The 24916-nt window shown below is 39.8% G+C and overlaps 1 protein-coding gene across 1 annotated transcript in view; it reads right to left on the reverse strand.

The window, feature by feature from the left end:
• LOC122095883 (melanoma antigen preferentially expressed in tumors-like) overlaps positions 1–11448 on the reverse strand; it is a 29861-nt gene extending 18413 nt beyond the window's left edge. The window contains 5 exon segments of the mRNA XM_042666187.1: positions 7423–7506; positions 7557–7637; positions 10338–10388; positions 10628–10720; positions 11361–11448. Coding sequence (XP_042522121.1) covers positions 7423–7506; positions 7557–7637; positions 10338–10388; positions 10628–10720; positions 11361–11448 — 397 coding nt within the window.
• Positions 11449–24916: the final 13468 nt, after the last annotated feature.

Consider the following 24916-nt stretch of genomic DNA (forward strand, 5'->3'; position numbering starts at 1 on the left):
AGGGAAAAATCGGGGAAAGGATAACTACAGTAATCAATCTTGAACTGTTTTTCTTTAAAGTATTTTATATTTATACAACATACAACATAGTACAACTGACAAAGATATACATACGGAACAACACAAATTTATACATTAGAATTATTTTGTGGTCATCCTTCGTGTAATGTAGTATGAACATAACCTTTCATGAATATGAAAGGTCCTTCATCAATTCTAAAATGTTTCTGGCTTATATTTATGTATATGTACTAATTATATCATGAGAATGCATAGTTTCATTCAACGTCATATTAAATCAATATGTTGAAAGCAACACCAATCATTTCTGGCAATTAAAAGGTCACCCATAATCTTTTGTGCGTATGTGTGTGCTGGTATAGGGGCTTGAACTCAGGGTCTCACACTTTTGATTGGCTTTTTTGCTCAAGATTGGTACTCTATTATATGTCACACCTCCACTTCTATTAATTCTTAAATTTTTACTTTGAGGAGGATCTTTTTGCTTCTTCAACCACAAGTAGAACTTGGTGATATTTTATGGCTATAACAACATTTCTGATCAATTTTCAAAGAATATATTTTATTATGCCTACAGTTAAAAATTCTTGCTGAATGTTTCAAAAGTGATTTAAACCTTCAAAAATAATTTCATAAACTTGTGACTTTAAATGAGCATCATTATTCCACAATACTGTGAAATTCCGGAAATTATGTAATCACTTAATCACAATGAAAAAAAAAAAGAACCTCGGGGAAGGTAGAGAGGGAAGGGATGGTAGGGGGAAAACAATGGAGGGGGTAACAATGTTCAAGAGGAAATGTACTCATTACCTCACTCATATAACTGTAACTCTCTGTATAGTATCTTTACAATAAAAAAAAAATTCATAAATGTTAGTTCCAAAATTTAAATCTTCAGGAAAATAACACTGCCAAAATGTGTAAAATATGATTTGATGTTTTGATCTGCACACACATTTTGAAATAATTATAATCATCAAGCTAATTAACATATCTACCAACTCCCATATTTGCGTGTAATGAGACCATTTAAGATATACTCTATAAGTAAGTCTCAAGTGTCTATTTTTAGGCTGATTTGTTAAAACTCCAAAAATGCATGCTCCAAAAATACATACATTGAAAATGAAAGGAAAATTAGTAACTCCGAAATCAAGTGACTCAAATATGAAAGACAAATTCTGTGGCTAAAATAACACAGATAGAACTACTCATGGCTGAAGAAGCAAAAATATCCTCCTCAAAGTAAAGATTATAAGAATGAAATGCTGCTTCCAAGTATACAACTCTGTATCGCAAAAGAAGCTTCCTGTGGATTAGATTTCCAGCATGTACTCCAGCATTACTTATTGACTATTCCTGAAACTTTTCAGCCTTTGACCTATAGTTGCCCATCTTCCAAACCCCCTACCACTATCCTCCTCTCTGCTTCTTAAGACTTGAACTGACTTAGATGCTACCAAGTATGATCATGTGATATTTCTTGCTGTTTCTATTTTGTTCACATAGCAGAATACCCTCCAATAAATATTTCTTTCAAATAACAGCATTTCTTCCCTTTAGACATTGATCATATCCTTGGCATAATATAGCTGGCATGTTTTAGGCATGGATTGGGTTTTATAAAAATCACTAGGAAAAATTGAAGAGATTTTTCACTTTTAGAATTTATTTTAAAAATATACATCGAAGTTGGGTGCTGGTGGTTCATGCCTGTAATCCTAGCTACTCAGGAGGCTGATATCTGAGGATCATGGTTTAAAGCCAGCCCAGGAAGAAAAGTCCATGAGACTGTCCAATTAACCACCAGAAAACTGGAAGTGGCACTGTGGCTCAAGTGGTAGAGCACTCACCTTGAGCTAAAGAGCTCAGGGACAGTGCCCAGGCCCAAAGTTCAAGCCCTGTGACTGGCAATATATATATGCACATAATATATACATACATATTATATGCACACACACACACATATATAAAACATGGGTAAAAATTTAAGGCTAATCCTTGGAGATCCTGAAGTTTCAGACCTGATAACTTCACAACCTATTTTGTAATGGAGTTATAGCCCAGGTGCATGTGACCTTCACAAACATATCTAGAGATCTATGAAACTCAAAAGAAAAAAATGCCCCACATACACTAAACATAAGTTGCCACAAGTAAAACCGAACACTTTGCAAACTTTATGACTACAAATAAACTGCAAAGTAGATTACTCAAATACAAAGATGAAAAGATCTTTTTAAAAGGACTAGAATTAACCAGAAGAAATTAAAAGTGAATAATTCTAAGAATGAAAGGATGAAATAGTGATCCATAAAACAATAAAAACTTTAGATGATGGAAAAATATAAATTTTGTAAAGGTTTCTGAAAATGAATAGGATTTAAGGGGAAGAAAGCCTACAAGGACAAGGTGATGAGGTGTCAGGTGTCCCCTTCTAAGACAGGTCTCACACGAAGGAACAAGCAGATGCAGAGTCACAATGGAGACAGACAGGTGCAGAGGTGGTGTGAGAGAGAAGGCTCACAGTGAAGAACAGGGGAGGGGTACAGAGCCAGGAAACATCAAAAAAGATCATGTTTTGTAAGCATTGCACAGACACATCAGAGAGAAGCTCTGATGGAATGGAAAACTATTGCTGAATCTTGCATCATAGAAAAATGACTTAACAGGAGAATATTGCTGCTAATTCCATACAAAGATACTATAGTAGAAAAGGGGAAAAGGACTAATGTCACTCTTGATAATAATTATCTACTGTGCAAGCTACTTTCTGAAAATGAGGTAAAAATCACTGAGAAAATGATACAAAGCATGAAAGGCCTATTAATGAGAATGAGAAAAATTCAGAAATGCAGGAACAGAAGTAGAGAGAGAAGAAAAATCACTGAAAAAACACTTCAGACATGAATTGTAAAGTAGATGTGAAGGGTTTTGACAACAACTAGATGAAAGAGGGAAAAGAACTGAGGGAAGAGCTGACAAATATATAAGATAAACATCCATCATTGGTTGCCAGTTCCAACCAGCAGATTCCAGGGTGATAGATGAAGAAATGGCCATGCAGTGGTATCTCAGAATACTGCCTATTAAATAAATAATATTTTAATTACTACTCTAGGGTGAGGAATGAGTTTAACCCATAGACAAGGTGAAGATCCCATTCTCTCCCCCAACCTCCACTATTATAGGTTCACATTAGCCCAGGGCAAACTTAAGGGGTTACAGGAAAACAGGCAAAAGGGCACGTGCCAAGAAGTACAGGACAAGAAGTCAGAAAGCACTTAAAAAGTTCTGTAAGGGATCCAGGAATTGCTGCACTCAGGTAGGATACATCTGGGGATTTCTGTTTTTTGGTAGGAATGAAAGCAAAAGGTGACATCATCCTGTTGCCTTTTTCAACCAGTAATTTTCCATGGTATCATTCATGCTTCAAGCACACAATCAGATCATGTACAACCAGTCACAGTCCCCACAGGGCTCTAGGGTTTCCACCCTTGATTACCACAAGTCACTTAACCAATAAAAGAAATGTAGGTGTCTGAAAGGGAAAAACCTAAACGAAGAAACAAAGCAAATATTAAAGACCATAAACTCACCAGGCATAGTGGTCCATGCCTGTAATTCCAGCTCTCAGAAGCCAGCTCTTGGGAAGGTAAGATGACAAGGCTGTTTTATATGCTATATCCTTCCCCAAGTCTGTTGTCAAAATTTCTTTAGAAATAGAAAACAGTGCTTTGGAATTTTTTTTAACAGAATACTGAGGCACTTGGGAAACACAGTAGTGGTATAGTGCCTCACTAGCATGCAAAAAATCTTGGGTTTAATCCCCAGAACTGAAAAGGGGCAGGGGAGAGAGAAAGAGAGATGGGGGGGAGTGGCTCTCTATTTGGTATAATGAATATCAACCGATACTCTAGAAAGTCCCAACTTGGAAGGGAAAACATAATCCTTTGTGTATCTATAAGTGCAAACAACATACAGGATAATGAAAAGCAGAATCTCCTCAACCTTTTAGAAGGAAATCTTCTGTGTCAGAGGGAAATAGAGCAGCAGAATGAAGGTTCACAAAGCTAGGCATAGGGAAACCATGCATTTGATAGCAGCCAAGATGAATTTTAGGTATAAAAGCCCTGGCATTCAAGTTGTCCTGGAAGATCTCAAGTAATGCTGTTCCTATGGTCCCTTCCAGACAACCAACTGGACTTCAGTCAGCAATCACAAAAGATACTGACAATAAGGACAGATGATAAATGCTAAGTTGGTAGATCATGTGCTCAAATAAGATTAAGTGATTGACAGGGAATGTGGCTCAGTGGTAGAGTGCTTGCCTAGCATGCATGAAGCCCTGGGTTTGATTCCTCAGTACCACATAAACAGAAAAGGCTGAAAGTGGCGCTTTGGCTCAAGTGGTAGAGCACTAGCTTTGAGCAAAAGAAACTCAGGGACAGTGCCCAGATCCTGAGTTCAAGCCCCAGTACTGACAAAAAACAAAAAAGATTAAATGATTGGAAAAGGAGGCTTTGTTTGAAGTGGGAGCACTCACTAGAATGACTGAATTATAATCCATTCTTGTGTAAAGAGATGGAAGAAAACGTGATGGTTAAGATAAGCCTCATTTCACACATATACACACACATAAACTTTGTGTGTGTGTGTGTGTATGTGTGTGTGTGTGCATGTATGTATGAAACAACTAGTAATAAGACTATTATTTAATATTACAACATCCAAAATATAATTTATACAATGAAACATTACTGTCACTGTTATTTCAAGAATCACTATTTAATGCAGTAATATTCTGTATAAAATACACAATTTATTCTTAATCTATCCAATTAAACTAATCCTTAACATACATATAACAACATAAATTATTATTAATTTTAAAACATGAAGTTGATTGCATAGAGATCTTAGGTGGAGGGTCTTGATGTGACATCTGTTTATTCCAGATCTTCTAGGTACAAGGAATCTATGTCGTTCCTATGGGTGGCAGGGGAGGAATCTGCAACACAGATACAGGTTTGGGTTCATTGGGGAGTTGCAGGGATGAGGGAGGTGGGCTCATTGGAGAGATGCAGGGATGATATGGGTGGGCTCACTGGAGAGATGGAGAAGTGAGAGAAGAGGGATAACTAGAAGATGCATAGATGAGGGAGGAAGGCTCATGGGGAGGGGTGGGAATGCAAAGGTGAGGGAACAGGGTTCCCTGGGGAGTACAGATGTAACCCAGAGGCTCCTTAAGCCCAGGAAGGTGATGATCTGTGGCCTCCTTAAAGGCCCAGTTCCAAGGGTTCCAAGGCCTGCCTTCTCCCTTCTGCTGAAGTTGTCTCTGTGCAGAGAGAGTCTAAATGCCCTCTAGGAAGAAATACCCCAGCCATTCCCCTGGACAGCCTTCAAGGGCTGCACACCTCACAGTGGATTTAAAGAGGGGAAAGAAGGGCTTCTCCAACTCCAGATGGAAAGAACTACCCCACACAACTGTGCACCCTGAGGAACAGGAGACTCAGTGAACAGGTAGAACCATAATCTGCCCTTCACCTCTACCCTCTGTGGAACCCACTCCCTATCCTGAGACCCACAGGCAGCTTCCTCAAGCTCTTCCATCATTCAAGAGTACTTTTCCAGCCAGGCACTGGTGCTTATGGGCTCCTGCCTGTAATCCTAGCTACTCAGGAGGCTGAGATCTGAGGATCATGCTTTGAAGCCAGCCTGGACAAGAAAGTCCATGAGACTTGTATCTCCAATTAAGCATCAAAAAAGCTGGAAGTGGAGCTGTGGCTCAAGTGGTAGAGTACTAACCTGGAGCACAAAAGCTTGGAGAGAGTGCTCAGGTCCTGAGTTCAAGCCCCAGGACTGGCACAAAAGAAAAGTACTTTTCTAATAGTCCTATCCAACTGTGTTAGTGCTTCTTATTTCAAATAAAGCATTTTCTGGTGTTTAATATTGTGTCACTTTAGAAGATACTATCATGAAAAAGGTCTTAGAAATATAACATCTATAATGAATAAAAAGGATGTAAGAAATGTATCGTTCTTGTTGACTCAAGATGCTGAGAGCCAGAGGATTGCATTTCAAAGCCATCACAGACAAAAAAAAAAAAAAGCTGGACTAGGGTGTAGCTCAGGTAGTAAGAGTTCCAGCCCAGAAAGAAGGAGAGGAGTAAGTACAAGACAAGGTTCTGAGTTCAAACAAGAGAGAGAGAGAGAGAGAAAGAGAGAGAGAGAGAGAGAGAGAGAGAGAGAGAGAGAGAGAGAGAGAGAGAGAGAGAATGGGGGGCAAGAAGGGAAAAGAAAAGGAGAAAAGAAATTTTAAAATGTTAACTCATCCCCAGGAGCACTGCATTGCTTGTTTACTTGCTTGCTTGCTTTATTTATTTAGTGCTAGGGCTTAAACTCAGGGCCTGGGTGCTGTTCCCGAGATGTTTTGCTCAAGGCTAGTGCTCTACCACTTAAGCTACAGCTCCATTTCCAGCTTTTTTGATAGTTTTAGTGGAGATAAGAGTCTCACAGACTTTCCTGCTCAGGCTGGCTTTGAATTGCGATCCTCAGATCTCAGCCTCCTGAATTGCTAGTATCAGGTGTGAGCCACCAGCACCTGTCTTCATTGTGTTGCTTTCAGATGGGTGTTTTATTTTTTTGTTTTAGTTTTTTTGGGGGGGGTCCAGTCGTGGGGCCTGAACTCTGGGTCTGGGCACTGTCCCTCAGCTCTTCAGCTCAAGGCTAGCACTCTACCACTTGAGCCAGAGCGCCACTTCCGGCTTTTTTCTTTTTGCTAATGTGGTGCTGAGGAATTGAACCCAGGGCCTCAGGCATGCAAGGCAAGTGCTCTACCACTGAGCCACCTTCCCAGCCCGGGTGTTTTATTTTTTAACATACCAAAAATACATAAAATACATATAAAACAGCAGTATTTGGCTAGAGACATGATGTTATGAGGTGACCTGGGTGACCTCCCAAGAGGCTAGGGTACCCTGGCAAATCCCAGGATCTTCTGAGCATCCCAGAGTGGGCTGTGAGGAGGAGGCCACGCTATTGTCTGTATGAAAAGGAGCCTGGGATACCTCTCTCAAACTCGTACTTAAAGAGTGGGGGACAGAATTGTCTCCCAACACCTGCCATATCCAGTGACTCACAAGTCATCTCTCTGTTCATTATGGGGCATCGGACAGGCAAGACTTTTCCTGCAGACTGCATGTGCACAGCACTGGCAGCAATGCCACAAAGGACACAATGCACAGCCTCCTTGAAAGTTGTGCACAAAATGGTCCTCCCCGCCACCCCCAGTTTCCTTGTTACTCTAGCAGCTGGGGAGGCTCTGCATGGCAGGAGCCCAAGGCTGTGGGATAGACTTCTGCTCTTAGGGAAACTGTCATTGAATGCCAACTGTTACCTGTCCTTTTATCTTCATGTTGCTTTTCACATACATCAGTGGCCAATTTGGGTCCTGCTTGGTTTGCCTGGAGACCTTGATGAACTGAAAAGCACATCAAGTTAAGCAAGCAATGGGAACTTATACTCATTCACCTTGTCCTCCATCAACACGACCATACTTACATTCCTCCTCCTCTTCTAGTTCACTGAAGCCCTCGCTGCTCCCTATGGACTCTAGATACAGAGAATCCATTGACATCTGCAAAGAACAGAAATACTGTGTATGTTCAGAGCCACTTGGGACAAGAGTATGTTTCGGGGTGGGGGGCCCCTCAGGGCAGAACCTGACTTCTCTGGATCTGTTGGTTCTGCAGCAGGATGGGACTCAGTTCTTCTAATCCCAGTCCAGCCACCTAACTGCCTGGAGGCTGCTCAGTTCAGTTCATTGGTGTGGTCTGGGCTCAGACACCAGTGCAATGTTAAAGGAGAGCAGACCAGAAGGGAATTTTATAGACATTGTATATATAACAACACTCAAGGGCTACACAATGATGCTTGGGTCAATCATGGACCACAAAGACAATGTGTGGCTGAGTGAGGTCCTTGCCAACTTTATTTGCTTAAGTATGATCTATGATGTTTAAACTTGAAGAAATCACCTGAAGATCCATTTCTCAGGGCCAATCCTATCTTACTGGCACACCACTGTGTGCCAACTGCCTTGTATGAGGCAGGTCCTTCAGCCTGAGAATTATTGAAAATAAGAAAAAGAGAAAGTAACAACTAAATAGTAATTCATGAACCAGAAAGAAAGAAGGTAAAAAGGAAATAAAAGGTTAGGTGTCTCACAACAGTAATACTAACTACTTGAGAGCCAGAGATAGGACGAACTAAGTTTGAGGCCAGCCAGGCAAAAGTTATGATGGTGCATGCTTGTGGTCCCAGACACTTGGAGGCAGAGATAGGAGAATCATAATCTGAGCTGACCTAGAAAGTTTTGGAATCTATCTGAAAAGTATCTGAAAGGACTGGAGGCTTGTTGCCTCGATTGGTACAGTGCTTGGTTAGCAAGGGTAAGGCTCTGAGTTCAGTCCCCAATACTGACAAAGAAGGAAGGAAAGAAAGAAAGAAAGAAGAAGGAAGGAAGAAAGGAAGGGAAGGAAAAGAAAGAAAAAGAAAGAAAGAAAGAAAAGGAATTTAAAGAAGAAATGAATTACATGCAATATGTAGGTTCTTTTTGAAGAGCTGACAGATACGTTATCTTCTGAGTGACCAGGAACAGTAGCAGTGATGGAATGGACATGCAGATGAAAGGAGAGAGAGTCAAAATTGAGATGAGAATTCAAATCCCCTGCTGTTTCTCAGCACCCTCTCTAACCTCATGCCTACACTTCTATCTCAAGGCCTGGAGTGCCTCCCTCCTGCAATGACAGAGGTGGTCTCTCATCTCCAACGTACTTTTCCTGCCCTGCTGGTTGGTTGACTGGAACCAGGAAGAGACATCTGTGCTATTCTGCTGACTTCCTCCTCCAGGAGGCAGCCACTGTTTCTAAGACATGACAGACTTCCCTCTCTCCTCCTCACTTCACTGCCTGCCTTTCTGTCAAACTCCACCAGTCATGTTATTCAGCAATATAAAACTCTGGGAGAAATATTCAAGGTATACTCTTCTATCCACTCCCAGAAATTAAAGAGTTGCTTCCCATATTAGGAGCACTTTCTGAGCCTGTGTAGGTTCTGTGAGGGGTTAGTACAACCAATGCCACATAGTGAATGACTCTTTTTTTTTTTTTGGCTTAACACTAGCACTCTACCACTTTGAGCCATAGTGCTACTTCCAGTTTTCTGGTGGTTAATTGGAAGTACGAGTCTTGTGGACTTTTCTGCCCAAGTTGCCTTTGAACCTTCATCCTCATATCTCAGCTTCCTGAGTGGCTAGGATTACAATACCTGGATTGAATTTTTTTTTATTTTTTTATTTTATTTTTTATTTTTTTGGGTCCGGTCGTGGGGCCTGAACTCTGGGCCTGGGCACTGTCCCTCAGCTATTCAGCTCAAGGCTAGCACTTTACCACTTGAGCCACAGCACCACTTCCGGCGTTTTTTCTTTTTGCTTATGTGGTGCTGGGGAATGGAACCCAGGGCCTCATGCATGCAAGACAAGCACTCTACCACTGAGCCACTTTCCCAGCCCCATGGCTTGAATTATTTTTGTGTATGTTTATACGTATGTATGTATGTATGTATATGCCAGCCCTGGGGCTTGAACTCAGGGAGCTGGAAGCTGTTCTTGAGTATTTTTGCTGAAGGCTAGCACTCTAACACTTGAGCCACAATTCTACTTCTGGTGTTTGGGTGATTAACAGGAGGTAAGAATCTCATGATTTTTCTACTCAGGCTGGCTTGGAACCACAATCCTTAAATCTTAAGACTCCTGAATAGCTAGAATTACAGGCATGAGCCACTCATGCCCAGCTTGAGAATGGTTCTGTTATGCTTTGGAAACCTTAAGTGACTTGTAAACATTTAATCTTCATACCAACACAATAAAATTTAGAAATAATGTGACTTGTTCAAATCCCTTTGATTTGCAAGTAAGGAACAGATTTGGGAAATGTTGACTTTTAAATCAGGGAAAAAAAAGAAGTTACACTACTGTACAGTCAATGCCCATGAACAAAATGTGTCATTGCTGTCACCAAGGTGCAAGTATAACTATGTCTTCTATCTATTTTCTTCCTTTGCTTTGCTTTCCTTCTTTTTTGTTTTGCCTTTTTCCCCCTCTACTCTGATATCTTCTCCTCCCTTTTTCATTTCATTTTCATTTTCCTTGTCTTTTTTCACTTCATTCCTTAGGCCCCAGAACAGCAAGTGAGATCCAGCTATTCCCCAAACTGGCTCCCACTGGGACTAACCTGGTGTGTTGCTACCCACCTAGGGCTTCTTCCTCATTTGGGTATTCTTCAGAGGACTTCAAGGAAAAGCCTTCAGAAACATAGACAGTAAGTTATTACAGAATGGCATCCTTTCCTTGCTAGGCTACTTGAGAGTCCATGCTGGCTCACACAACATAGCCATATTCTTTTCTCTGGATTTGCAGACCCTCTCTGGGCTCTAAGGACTTTAAGGTCTTCAATAAGAAAGTGCTCTGTAGAAACTTAGAGCGGCTGAAATAGTCTTTCAACTTCTCACATCTACTAGTTTATCAACATAAACACTCTTACCTGCAACTGTGTCAGCCTGAAATTCAATTTTGGACATGCACACAACTGACACATCCGAGACCAGAGAGAGACATAAGGCCAGGCTTGAAGCAGCTACCCACAAGAGGAGAGGAATATTTTCACTGTTTTTTAAACACACGTCTACTGAATACTGAAATGCGGCTAGAGGGATGGGATTCTGAATGTTTAGTTTTACTTATTTAAATTGATTTATGTAGAACAAACACTCTCTCTAGTGGCACTCTGAAGGGCAAAGACCTAAGATGAGGAAGACATGTCCTCAAATACACGGTGTTTCCTTGCAGTGTTTTCAGGACTGATCTGATCACTTCCTTTTAAGTACTCCCTGAGCACATGCACAAGGTCTAGGTACTCTATGAAGCTCTGGGTACATAAAACAATGAAGTCTGCCAAGCTCAGCATACTTCCTAGACGTGATGAGAACAGTGATAAGACAAGGGAGGAAAAGGCTGGTGACTCATGCTTGTAATCCTAGCTATTCAGGAGGCTGAAGAGCTGAGGATCCTGGTTCAAAGCCAGTCTAAGAAAGGAAGTCCTTGAAACTCTTATCTCCTATTAATCACCAGAAGACCAGAAGTGGAGCTGTGACTCAAGTGGTTAGAATGTTAGCTCTGAGCAAAAGAGCTCAGGAACAGCTCCCAGGCCTTTTCAAACCCCAGGACTAACCATAAAGGGGGTTGGATGAGGAAACCACACTGTTGTCAGAACCCACCCGTGTCCTCCTGACCTTGGATCACAATGTGAGCAGGCATCAGGCTTAGTGCACAAGAGTAGGCAATTTGAGCACAGAACCACGCCATAATGGACTAGCCTAGGAACTTATTCATCACTCACACATAGGAACCCAAACAGGCAACACAGGGCTGAGCCTCAAGGGTAAGAAGCCATGAAGATGATATATGTCTCTAACTTGCAGTGACCAGCCAAGGCCAGGATCCCACCAGGGCGATATAGACAATATTTAGGACAGGCAATGGCAGTACATTCCTTCAAGTGAATCTGCTGTCTCCATTATAATTTGATTAATTTACTTCTCTCTATAATCATGCTGTAATGATTACTGCATTTTTAACATTAAGAGCATGTGCACTTAGCTGTATGCCAGTGTTCAGGCCTGTAATCCTAGCTACTCAGGAGACTGAGATATGAGGATCGCATTCAAAGCCAGCCCAAACAGAAAAGTCTGTGAGACTCTTATCTCCAATTAATCACAGAAAAAGCCAGAAGTGGAGTTGTGGCTCAAGTGGTAGAGTGCTAGCCTTGAGCAAAAGAAGCTAAGGGATAGTGCTCAAGCCCTGAGTTCAAGTCCCAAGACCAGCACACACACACACACACACACGCACAACCCAAAAAAAAACCCACATTCACTGGCAATTAGGGGAACAACACTTTTGAAACATGTGAACACATATAAACTCCCGCAGAGGCATACTTGCAATCAAACCACATGAATACACATAGAGCCCTCATTCCGTACACACAACTCTATATCACCTAAATTGAGCATGGCTGCTTGTAAACACTATAGAGATTGTCTATGTTTCTTTACCTAGAAAATGAATTTCTACAACTGTACTCCCAATTTTCATTCATAGCAGCAAGCTGCAATCAGTGGCTCTGCAAACTCAAGCCACCAAGACCTTTGCACCCTTTTCATCATCTAGACTACTCCTCAGCAAGTTAGGGACTCCACAGTACATACCATCTCCTGACTCTGTGTTGTTCCCCTGTAATTACAGAGAAGGAATCAGAATGAGGATCCAATTATGACATGTTCTGTGTGCATAGGTTTTTTTCACTTGAAGATGCAAAACAGAACACAAGACAAGAAAAGAACAAATCTATTCATAGCAAAAGACACAGGTTCTTCATGGTGTGTGTGTGTGTGTGTGTGTGTGTGTGTGTGTGTCTACTTAATCAATCACAATATACCTTCCTGTTGTTTTGTTTTTTGGTCTGAGACTAAGACTCAAACTCAGTACCTGATGTTTTTGCTCATTGGCTAGCGCTCTACCAACTGAGCCTTTCCTCCAATCCCACAAAATTATTTCTAAGGAGAAAAAAATGCTAAAGAGAAAGCTTGCTCCCCTACTATTTGTTATCAAATTATAATTGTTTAATGTTGCCTTCAATGGGTTCTCATTTGGTAACAGACTTTCCATTTGATTCCCCTCACTCAGCTAATTATATATATATATATATATATATATATCATTGACAACATGAAAATTCACTATTTTCTATTTAAATTCACTTGCAAGAAGAGATACCAAGCTGGGTGTGGTGACCCATTCCTGTAATCCTAACTACTCAGGAGGCTGAGATCTGAGAATTGCAATTTGAAGCCATAATTGGCAGACAAATTGGCAAGACTCTTATCTCCAATTAACCAGCAAGAAACCAGAAGTGGAATTGTGGCTCTAGTGGTAGTGCACCATCCTTGAGCAAATAGCTAAGGGAGAGTGCAATGTTCTGAATTCAAACCTTTGTACTGGGATGGACAGAGAAACAGAGACAAAGAGCCAGTCCATAACACCTATTTCAGAAGTCAAGGAATCTTACCAGTATCTTCAGGAGTTCCTCCTTAATAGTAGTGTCATCAGAACATGATGACTCAGAAGGACCTACAAGGACACAAAATGACAGTCAGAAAGCTCATAGTGTTGTTCATGAATTATTCTGAAGCATTAGTTGATTTGGCCATGAGGTAAGAATGCAAGACAAAGGAGAGGAGCAGGCAAGAAATGTCAGCTAAAGACAACCCAACTGCTATAAAATGTTGAGTGTAACAAGAGGACAGTCACTACAATACATTCCATGTATCAATGACAGTGTCTAAAGCCTCCCTCTGTTCAGCTAAATTTCCAAGCTAAATTGGCATTGTCTCTTTGATAATTTTTCCAACATCATATGTTCCATAAGGATCCACATGTGCTGCTATTATAGATACTGTATTATCTAGAGGTGTTAGTGATTGATTTTTAAAAACACTATGGCTGGAGGACTGGATCTAACACCAGGAAAAGTTTTCTACTATATTGCTTTGCTCATCTTTTTTTTTTTTGGTGTGGGGCCTAAAATCTGGGCTGGGCACTGTCCCTTAGCTCTTCAGCTCAAGGCTAGCACTCTACCACTTGAACCACAGCACCACTCCCAGCTCTTTCTGCTTATGTGATGCTGAGGAATTGAACCCAGGGCCTCATGCATGCAAGGCAAGCACTCTACCACTGAGCCATCTTCCCCACTCTGCTTTGCTCAGCTTTTGTGTATGTGTGTGTGTGTGTGTGTCTGTGTGCACGCATGTGTGTGAGTACATGTGCATGTGCACAAGCATGTGTGCATGTGCCGGTCCTGGGATTTGATCTCAAGGACTGAGCTCTATTCCTGAGTTTCTTTTGTTCAAGGCTAGTGTTTTACCACTTAAGCCATAGCTCTACTTCTGGCTTTGTTTTGGGTGGTAGTTTATTAGTGATAAGAGTCTCATGGACTTTCCTGTCCAGGCTGGCTTCAAACTGCAATCCTTAGAGCTGAGCCTCCTGAGTAGCTAGCATTATAGGCATGAGCCACCATTGTCCAGCTTGCTCATCTTTTAAATGAAAATAATAAGTAAATATCTGAAACTACTGGGATTCTATCAGTTAAAAATAGGTCCCACATATCATTTAAGAGTTTCCCTCCCTGCTTTCATTTTCCAGGTAACATAAGTGAATCCACATAGTCATGGCTACCCCTATTCACATTTGATCTCCAAACAGTGATACAGATTGTGCTGGACATCACCTGGGGGAAAGTGCTCATACTCTCTATCCTGACTCACCAGAGATTTGTAATATAGGTGCTAGACACTAGGCTAGCAACCAAGATAAATTTTGAGTTCTTACAGGTTAATCTATATCCAGAAGCAACCTAAACTCTAGGTATGGTGATGACTTGTCCCATGTTGACTGGTAAATATAGTTCTGTAGCCCAGAGTTTTAACATTAGGACACAAGCCTGCTTTCATATTTTCCTCATTCACTTGCAGGGTTGAGATCTTGGATCATTATTTTCTGACTATTTCCATCTAAGGTGGGGAATACTAAAGTACTCTTCAGATTTGGAAGTAGTGAAAACTAAAGAATATATTTAATAAAGAGTATATTGGTATGGGTTTGTTTTAGAGAAATGGCACACATTACACTATATATGTGGAACATTTTTTCTGGTAAAATACCATATTTGCATACCCATTCACCATCAATACAGAAGGACTCATACATTGGTATCTCCCAACCCTCTTGGATATAAATCCACAAGCCCAAAATGGTTCAGCTGCTTCCTGAGATTGTAGTAGATGGTCTTATTTCTTCATTTGATTGTTTTTTTTTTTTCACCACATTCCCACTCCTCTTTTCCAGCAGGATCTAAAATCAGGCTGGCTTTCTAAATAAAAACAGGCAAGAAAGTCCAACCTTTCACAGAACTTAGACTTTTTCTCAGCAAGTGAGTGAGTTAAGAATACGTACAATGTTCATTTGCTTCTGAGGTCATCTGTAATTAGAGAAAGAAGGGCACCATGAGGTCATGTCATGTCATTTCTGATTTCTACAGATGTTTTGTCCATGCTAGTGACATTCAAAAACTGCAGAGCACACAGTGCTTTAGACAGTGACCATGAAAGAAAGCTGGGACGAAAGGCATGAACTTTGCTTGGAAGATTTCTTAAGTTCATTTTTTATTTTTTGGAGGTACTGGTATTTGAATTCAAAATCAAGTACTCTACAACTAAGCCATGTCTCTAAGCCTGTTCTGTCTTGCTCATTGCTCAGGCATGTGCCTGTCATAGCTGGGATTCCATGATAAGAATGTGCCAACACACTCAGATGCTTCCATTGAGATGAAATCTCCTAACTTTTCTCCTTGACATGGCCTGGAACCACAATCTTCCCAGTCTAAGCCTCACAAGTAGTTAGGATTACAGGAGTGAGCCACTGACATGTAGCTTATCAAGCCTGTTGCCTTGGCACATACAAAATTCTTTTCCATGAAGAAAATTAGCCCCTGGTAAAAACACTCTCTTATATATTTTGTAACTGATGCTGTCATATATGAACATTTTTTTCTATAAATCCATTTAATTCAGCATCTGTCCCCCCCTCTCTTTTCTCTCTCTCTCTCTCTCTTTTTGTGCCAGTCCTGGGTACAGACCCTGAGCTTTTGTTCTCAAGATGAGCACAGCTGTCTTGAGCCACAGTTTCACTGTTGGCTTTTGCTAGTTAATTGGAGATAAGAATCTCACAGACTTTCCTACTCAGTCTAGCTTCAAACCATGATCCTCAGATCTCAATCTCCTGAGTAGCTGGGATTATAGGCATAAGCCACCAGTATCAGGCCAATATTTCTCTTTTCTTTAAAAAAATTATCAATATATATTACCTGAACAAAGCAAGAGGCTTCATTGTTATATTTTTATATATGTGTATAATATACTTTCACCATATTTTCACCCTCTAATACTTTTTACTGTTTTTTTCCTTTAGAACAGTTATATTTTTAATATATATGTATTTATTATAAAGATACTGTACAAAGGAGTTACAGTTACATGAGTAAGGTAATGAGTAAAATTCCTAGAGCATTGTTACCCTCTCTCTTGTTTTTCCCCACCATCCTTTCCCTCCGCACCTACCCCCCTCCTCTTTCTCCCCACCCCAAAGTTATAAAGTTCATTTTCAACACAGTATGTTGTATGTCTCATTGTTACAGTGGGTCAACCTGTATCCTTATTTCAGCATTTTATTATTTCCCTTCCCCTCCCCAAATAGAAAAATGTATGTACAAGATGCAGGACACTGGAATCAAATACAGTGACAACAGAGGTTATACCATGGGAGAAGAACATACAAAAAAAAAAACAAAAAAATCACACAGTCCATTGTAAGTACATTGAAAACAACAGTAACAAAGATAAAACCTCTTGTGTCCCTATCTTGGGTCCATTTCACTTAGCATCATATTATATGGTCATATGTACATAGCTTTTGACTTTTTTGCTTGTCCTAGACATATACTAGTTATTGAAAATAAGGGAAACCATGTGACCTATGTTTCTTTGGGACTGGCTTACTTTACTTAATATAATTTTTTCCAAGTCTTTCCATTTTCCTAACAAATGGGGTAGTGTCATTCTTTCTGATGGAGTATAGAATTCCTTTGTGTGTGTGTGTGTGTGTGTGTGTGTGTGTGTGTGTGTGTGTGTGTGTGTGTGTGTGTGTGTCACATTTTCTTGATCCATTCATCTACTGAGGGGCATCTGGGTCGGTTCCACATCTTAGCTATGGTGAATAATGCTGTGGTAAACATAGTTGTGCTGGTAGCTTTAGTATGGTCTTGTTTGTGATCCTTTGGGTAAATGCCCAAAAGTGGGATTGCTGGGTCATAGGGGAGCTCTATGTGGAGTCTTTTGAGGACCCTTCATAGTACTTTCCAAAGTGGCTGAACCACTTTTACACTCTCACCAACAATGCAGTAGGGTTCCCTTTTGGCCTCATCCCCTCCAGCATCTGTTGTTATTAGATTTCTTGATTATTGCCATTCTAACTGGGGTGAGGTGGAATCTCAATGTGGTTTTGATTTGCATTTCTTTCATGGCTAGAGAAGTTGAGCATTTCTTCATGTGTTTATTGGTGATTCTTATTTCCTCTTCAGAGAAGTCTAAGTCTTTAGCCCATTTATTAATCAGGCAGTTGTTTCTTTGAGGGTTTGTTGTTGGGGAATTAAATTTTTTTGAGTTCTATTTTAGATGTGAGACCTTTGTCAATTGTATGGCTAGAGAAGATCTTCTCCCACTCCATGGGCTTTCTATTGATCCTGCTAGCTATGTCCTTTGCCATGAAGAAGCTATGCAATTTCATGCAATCTCATTTGTCCAATCTTTCTTTGATTTGTTGTGTTTCTGGGTCTCTATTAAGAAAATTCTGGCCTGTGCCAAGGAGCCCAATAGTTTCTCCTGTTCCTTCCTGCAATGTTTTCAGGTTGTCTGCTTTGACTTCAAGGTCTTTGATCCATTTGGAGTTGACTCTGATGCAGGGTGATATATAAGGATCTAGCTTTAGTTTTCTACAGGTGTTTAACCAATTTTGCCAGCACCATTTACTGAAGAGGCTGTCTTTCTTCCATTCTTTTTTTTTTTTTTTTAAGCTCCCTTATCAACGATTAGGTGGCTATAGGACTGTTGGTTCATTTCTGGGTTTTCAGTTCTATTCCATTGGTCCTCAGGTTTGTTCTTGTGCCAGTAGCAAGCTGTTTTGGTTATTATGGCTTTGTAGTAGAGTTTGAAATTTGATATTAATATTCTCCAGCATGGTTTTTTCTACTAGGGATTGTTCTTGCTATCCGGGGTCTTTTATTGTTCAATGTGAATTTTTGGACTGCTTCTTCTATTTCGTTGAAGAATGAGATTGGGATATTGATAGGTATTGCATTGAATTTGAATATAACCTTTGGCAGTATTGCCATTTCATGTCAATCCTCCCAATCCAGGAGCATGGGAGGTTTTTCCACTTTGTTAGTTCTGCTTTAATTTCCTTTTTCAGGTTTCTAAAGTTTTCATCATAGAGGTTCTTCATTTATTTAGTTAATTCCTAGATATTTTATTTTTTTGTGGGGCTCTTACAAAAGGAGTTGCTTTCCTGATTTCAGCCATGCTCTTCTTGTTATTGGCATACAGAAAAGCCATTGATTTTTTTAAAATTTTTATTGTGATTAAGTGGTTACATAATTTCCCAAATTTCACAGTATTGTGGGATAGTGAAGCTTAGTTAAAGTCACAAACACATTCTAACTTTCACAGGACAAATTGTCTATCATGGTCTATAACATTTATGAGTTCTGGGCTGGGAGGGTGACTCAGTGGTAGAGCGCTTGCCTTGCATGCATGAGGCCCTGGGTTCGATTCTTCAGCACCACATAAGCAAAAAGAAAAAAGCCGGAAGTGGCACTGTGGCTCAAGTGGTAGAGCGCTAGCCTTGAGCTGAAGAGCTGAGGGACAGCGCCCAGGCCCAGAGTTCAGGCCCCACAACCGGACAAAAAAACAAACAAAAACAAAACAAAAAAAATTTATGAGTTCTATGAGCTTTGCAATACAGTTATTTCTTCCACATTGGGTGATATGTACATTTCTTTTGTTTGTATAGCATCAGCTGTTCCCTCTTTCCCACTTGTTCCCTCCCTCCCATCACTGCCGTTGAGTTGCTTAGTTCATTTTGGTCAGTGTCCAGTGCAGTTGATGGGTCCTGCTGTTGTTTTGCCCTGGTTCCTTATAGTTCTATGTCGTCCTCTTGGTTTCCCTCCAGTGCCCACATATATGCCATACATGTGATCATCAGCATGGGGTTATTTAGTAGTGATTCGACCAGATGAGTGGAAGTTCTTTGTTTCTTAAGTCCTGTTAATTCTGTCGTATCACCTAAAATTTTTGATTTAACATGCACTTATCAGGGAGACCATGTGCCATTTGTCTCTTTGCACTTGGCTTACCTCACTCAACATGATTTCTTCTAGCTCTATCCATTTCCCTGCAAATGCCATTATTCTGTTGTTTCTAAAGCTGCATAATATTCCATTGTGTATAGATACCACAATTTTTTAATCCATTCATCTGTGGTGGGACATCTGGGTTGTTTCGATATCCTGGCTATTGTGAACAGTGTTGCAATAAACATGGAGGTGCATGTGTATACTGGTTCCTGTTGTTCAGGATAGATGCCTAAAAGTGGTATGGCTGGGTCATAAGGGAGGTCAATATTTAGCTTTCTGAAGACCCTCCAGACTGCTTTCCAAAGTGGTTGTATATAAGTGTACATTCCCACCAGCAGTGTAATAGGGTTCCTCTTTCTCTGGGTTCCTCTTTCTCCACATCCCCTCCAGCATTTGTCCTTGGCTGACTTGAGGATGTGGGCCAATCTGACTGGGGTAAGGTGGTATCTCAGGGTTGTCTTTATTTGCATTTCTTTCACAACCAGGGATGGTGAACATTTACTCATGTGCTTCTTTGCCATTTTTATCTTTTCTTCTGAGAAGTCTCTCTTTAGTTCCCTTGCCCATTTAGTAATTGGTTTGTTAGTTTTGGGAGGGATTCATTTCTTGAGTTCCATGTATATACTGGATATTAACCCCTTGTCTGATATATTGCTGGTAAATATTTTTTCCCAATTAGTTGGTTGTCTTTCTAGCTTGGTTGCTTTAGCTTTAGCTGTGCAGAAATTTTTTATTTTAAGGTAGTTCCATTTGTCAAGTCTCTCTCCAATTTGTTGTGACCCTGGGACTCTGTTCAGGAAGTTCCTGCCTGTGCCTATAAGTTCAAGTGTCTCTCCTACTCTGTCCTGCAGTAGTTTCAGAGATTCAGGTTTAATGTTAAGGTCTTTAATCCATTTTGAGTTGATGTTGGTGCCTGATGATAGGCTGGGGTCCACTTTTAGTCTTCTGCATGTGGCTGCCCAGTTTTCCCAGCACCAGCAGTTGAAGAGGCTGTGTTTCTTCCATTGTATGTCTTTGGCTCCTTTGTCGAATATCAGCTGGCTGTAGGCCTGTGGTTTTATTTCTGGATCTTCTATTCTATTCTATTGGTCTTCAGGTCTGTTTTTGTGCCAGTACCATGCTGTCTTTGTTATTATGGCTCTATAGTAGAGTTTGAAGTTCGGCATCGAGATCCCTCCCATGTTGTCTTTTTTTCCCTAGAATTGTTTTGGCTATTGTAGGTCTTTTGTTGTTCCACATGAAGTTTTGGACTGTTTTCTGTATTTCAGAAATGTAAATCATTGGGATTTTAATAGGAATTGCATTGAATTTGTATATTAATTTTGGTAGTATTGCCATTTTCACTATATTAAGTCTGCCTATCCAAGAGCATGGAAGGTCTTTCCATTTCCTAGTATCTTCTGTAATTTCTTTCTTTAACTTTTTATAGTTTTCATTAAATAGTTCCTTTACATCTATGGTTAATTCCTAAATATTTTATTTTTTGGGAAGTTATTGTGAATGGGGTAGCTTCCTTTATTTCCCTCTCTGCTTGTATATTGTCAGTGTACAGGAAGGCAACTGATTTTTGTGGGTTGATTTTGTATTCTGCTACTTTGCCGAAGTGATTTATAATTTCTAAGAGTTTGGGGATGGAGTTTTTGGGATCATGAAGGTATAGTATCATGTCATCTGCAAAAAGGGATAGTTTAACTTCTTTCCCTATGTGGATCCCTTTAATGTTTTTTTTCTTGCCTTATTGCCCTGGCTAAGAGTTCCAGGACTATATTGAAGAGGAGTGGAGACAGTGGGCATCGTTGCCTTGTTCCTGATTTTAGAAGAATTCCCCATTAATTATAATATTGAAAGCCATTGGTTTTTGAGGGTTAATTTTATACTCTGCCATTTTGCCAAAGTTTTGGATCAGCTCCAGTAACTTGGGAGTGGAGTCCATGGGGTTCTTTAAATACAAGATCATGCCCTCTGCAAAGAGGGAGAGTTTTACTTCATCTTTTCCTATTTGGATCTCCTTTATATTTGCATCTTGTCTTATTGCTATAGTTGGGCATTCTAATACTAAATTGAAGAGAAGTGGAGAGTGGAGATCCTTGCCTTGCTCCTGAATTTAGAGGAAAAATGACTTTAGCTTTTCACCATTAAGTATAATGCTGGCTGTAGGTTTGTCATACCGCCATTATTATATTGAGGAATGTTCCATGGATTTCTAGTTTTTCCAGAGCTTTCATCATAAAGGGTGTTGGATCTTGTCAAATGCTTTTTCTGCATCAATTGAGATAATCATGTGGTTCTTATCCTTGCTCTTGTTGATGTGATGAATTATATGATTGATTTTTATATATTGAACCAGCTTTGTGTTCCTGAAATAAATCCTGTTTGATCATAGTGTATGATCTTTTTTATGAGTTGTTGAAGTCAATTGGCCAAAATTTTGTTGAGAAGTTTTGCATAGATGTTCATCAAAGAAATGGGTCTATACCTCTCTTTCTTTGATGAATCCCTGCCTGGTTTTAGGTTGAGGGTTATGATGGCTTCATAGAATGAGTTTGGTAGTGAACTTTCACTTTCAATTTCATTGAAGAGTGGGAGGAGGATTGGTGTGAGTTCTACTTTGAAGGCCTTGTAGAATTCAGATGTAAATCCATCCTTCCTGGGCTTTTCTTGGGTGGGAGATCTCTTACTGCTATTTCTATTTTGATGCTTGATATGGGTTTGTTAACTTGGTTGAAATCATCTTGGTTTAGTTTGGGCATGTCAATATTTGCTAGAAATTCATCCATTTCTTCCATGTTCTCAAACTTATTAGTATAAAGGTTTGAGAAGTATTCCTTTATAATGTTCTGAATCTTGGTTGTTTCTGTGGTGATGTTTCCATTCTCATCTCTGAGTTTGTTTATTTGGGTATGTACTCTTCTTTTTCAGATAAGATTTGCCAAGGGTCTGTCAATTTAGTCAATTTTTTCAAACAAGCAACTCTTTTTTGTTGATTCTTTCTATGGTCCTTTTGGACTCAAATTCATTTAATTCTGATTTAATTTTAATTATTTGTTTCTGTCTATTGGATTGTTGTTTGTTGCTCTTTTTCAAGGAGCTTCAGGTGCCTCGTTAAACTGTTGATTTCAGATATCTCCAATTTGTTGATGTAGAAACTCAGAGCTATAAACTTGCCTCTGAGTATTACCTTTGCTGTGTTCCAGAGGAGCTGGTAATCTGTGTGTTCATTTTTGATAAATATCATGAATATTTGGATTTCCTTTCTAATCTCTTCCATTGCTCACTGGTGGTTCAAGAGTGTGTTGTTCAGCCTCCATGTATTACAGGATTTTCTTTGGTGGCTTTTGGTATTGAATTCTAATTTTATTCCTTTGTGGTCTGAGAGACTGCAGGGCGTAATTTCAATGTTTCTGAATTTGGACAAATTGGCTTTGTGACCTAGAATATGGTCTATTTTGGAGAATGTTCCATGTGCTGCTGAGAAGAACATGTATTCTGATGCTGCTGGGTGAAATATTCAGTAGATGTCTGTTAAGTCTAGTTGATCTATGCAGTTGTTTAGATCCAAAGTTTCTCTGTTGCATTTTTGCTATCCAGTGGCAACAGTGGTATGTTAAAGTATCCAACAATTAATGTCTTTGGATTTATGTGAGATTTTGGGGAAAGTAGTAAAGTAGTGTTTCTTGTATAAATTTGGGTGTTCTGTTATTTAATTCTTTTTCTTATAATTAATGATTTTGTAACTCAGGTATCAATTGATAATAGACTTGTAATTTATATTCTCCAAATGGAAATTGTAGAAGTCCTTTGTAATCTACAGGTTCAGATTTTTTAAAATAGCTAAATGGGACTGAAAAGCAACAAAACCTAGAAACCACATTTCTATCTCACATAAGGAAACCAACCTTACCTTGGAAATAGGTTGAGCCTTATTCATTGACTTGTCTCTTGGAAGCTCCTCTACCAGGACTTCAGGTAGACCTACAAGAACACAGGATACATTTTGGTACATTGCTGTGACTCAACAATTACTCATGGAACTTTCTAGGTTTGGAAACAGGGCTAGAACTGATAGAAGCATTTGATTAGCAAACCTGGGATGAATTGCTACTGAGATAGTGTGCTTAGAAGATGAAGGGGAAAAAATGTGTGGAACAGGAAGAGAATGAAAACAGAGTCTTGACTTTCTAGTTTTAGGTAACTTAACTAATGTGATATTATGAGAATACAAATGGGTTCATGATGCATTTTACAATCCAATGACAGTGCCTTCTTGCTCTTTCTGCCTATATCAAATGCACAAGCAGCTCCCAAAAAGTCTCCTTCCATGTTTCAAAATCATTTGGCTACCATAGTTCTGCCTCTATTCTATTTATCTTCTGTTTGATTTAGAAAAGTTGGTTATGCTGACACATACATAGTAGTAATCACTTAAATAAGTAAGTATGCACTTTAGGAGAATTAATGCTTGAAATTTTCTTATCATCAGCAACTTATAAAGAAGGCTTTTATTTTGGTTGGCCATGGTGCTTGAACTAATGGTCTGGGCTCTGTCCCCAAGCTTTTCTGCTCAAGGCTAGTGTTCTACCACTTTGGACCACAGCACTGCTTCTGGTTTTCTGGTGGTTAATTAAAGATGAGTGTTCTGGACTTTTTTTCCTGGGCTGGCTTTGAACAGCACTCCTCAGATCTCAGCCTCTTGAGTAGCTAGGATTATAGGAATAAGCCACCAGTGCCTGGCTTAAAGAAGGCTACACAGCAATCCATGATTGACTTGAAATTTTACTGGAGTAATTACATAAAAGACTGTATTAAAGCCTCTATCTCTGAAGGGAAGAAATCAGATTATCTCTACTCACAGGGAGCATATTACTACATATGAAATTTCCCTAAAATCCTTAGGAACACAATAAGGTCCAGTGAATAAATTCTATAAATTTGAGACTCTAAAATTATTTTGTCTGTATACATGAGCACAGACCAATGGAAAAAGAAATTCCATTTATAACAATGTACACTATGGCTCAGATCTTATAATTGCCTCAAAGGCTGTGTTTTGCAAGCTTGGCCCATCAGAGTAATCAGTCTCTTTTAGCAGCTGCTGGGACTTTTAAGAGATGGGACCTACTGGAAAGAAATTGGACACTAGGAATGTGGATTTAGTGGGGATATTGGGACACTGATCCTGCTCTCAACTTTTACTTCCTGGCTGCCATGTGATGAGCAGTTTCCTCCCTATTGTGATGTGTGGCCAAGAGCCACCTTGCTGAAAAAATAGACTTAAACCCTGAACCTGTAAGGCAAAAACAAAAAGCAGAAAATTTCCTTCCTTTTAACTTATTTTTCTTAAGCTATTTTGCCACAGAGATAGAAAGCTGAATAATAAAAATGTATATAGCATACTAAAGACAAACGGAAAATTACCCTGAAGATAGAAAACATATTAGAACAGACCTTTTTTTTTGGTCAGTTGTGGGGCTTGAACTTTGGGCCTGGGTGCTATCCCTCAGCTCTTCAGCTCAAGCGCTCTACCACTTGAGCCACAGCACTACTTTCAGCCAGAACAGACTTATATGTGACACAGAATACAGAATATTTAGATGGAGAAAGGAAAAGAATAATAAATAAGGCCAGGTGCTGGTGTCTCACACCTGTAATCCTAGCTACTCAGGAGGCAGAGATCTGAGGATTGCAGTTTAAAACCAGCTCAGCTAGGAAAGTCCGTGAGACTTATCTCAAATAAACCCCCAGAAAACCAGA

This window comes from Dipodomys spectabilis, unplaced genomic scaffold (genome assembly GCF_019054845.1).
Source record: "Dipodomys spectabilis isolate Male_0828 unplaced genomic scaffold, ASM1905484v1 ptg000363l, whole genome shotgun sequence".
In the NCBI taxonomy this organism is placed as follows: domain Eukaryota; kingdom Metazoa; phylum Chordata; class Mammalia; order Rodentia; family Heteromyidae; genus Dipodomys; species Dipodomys spectabilis.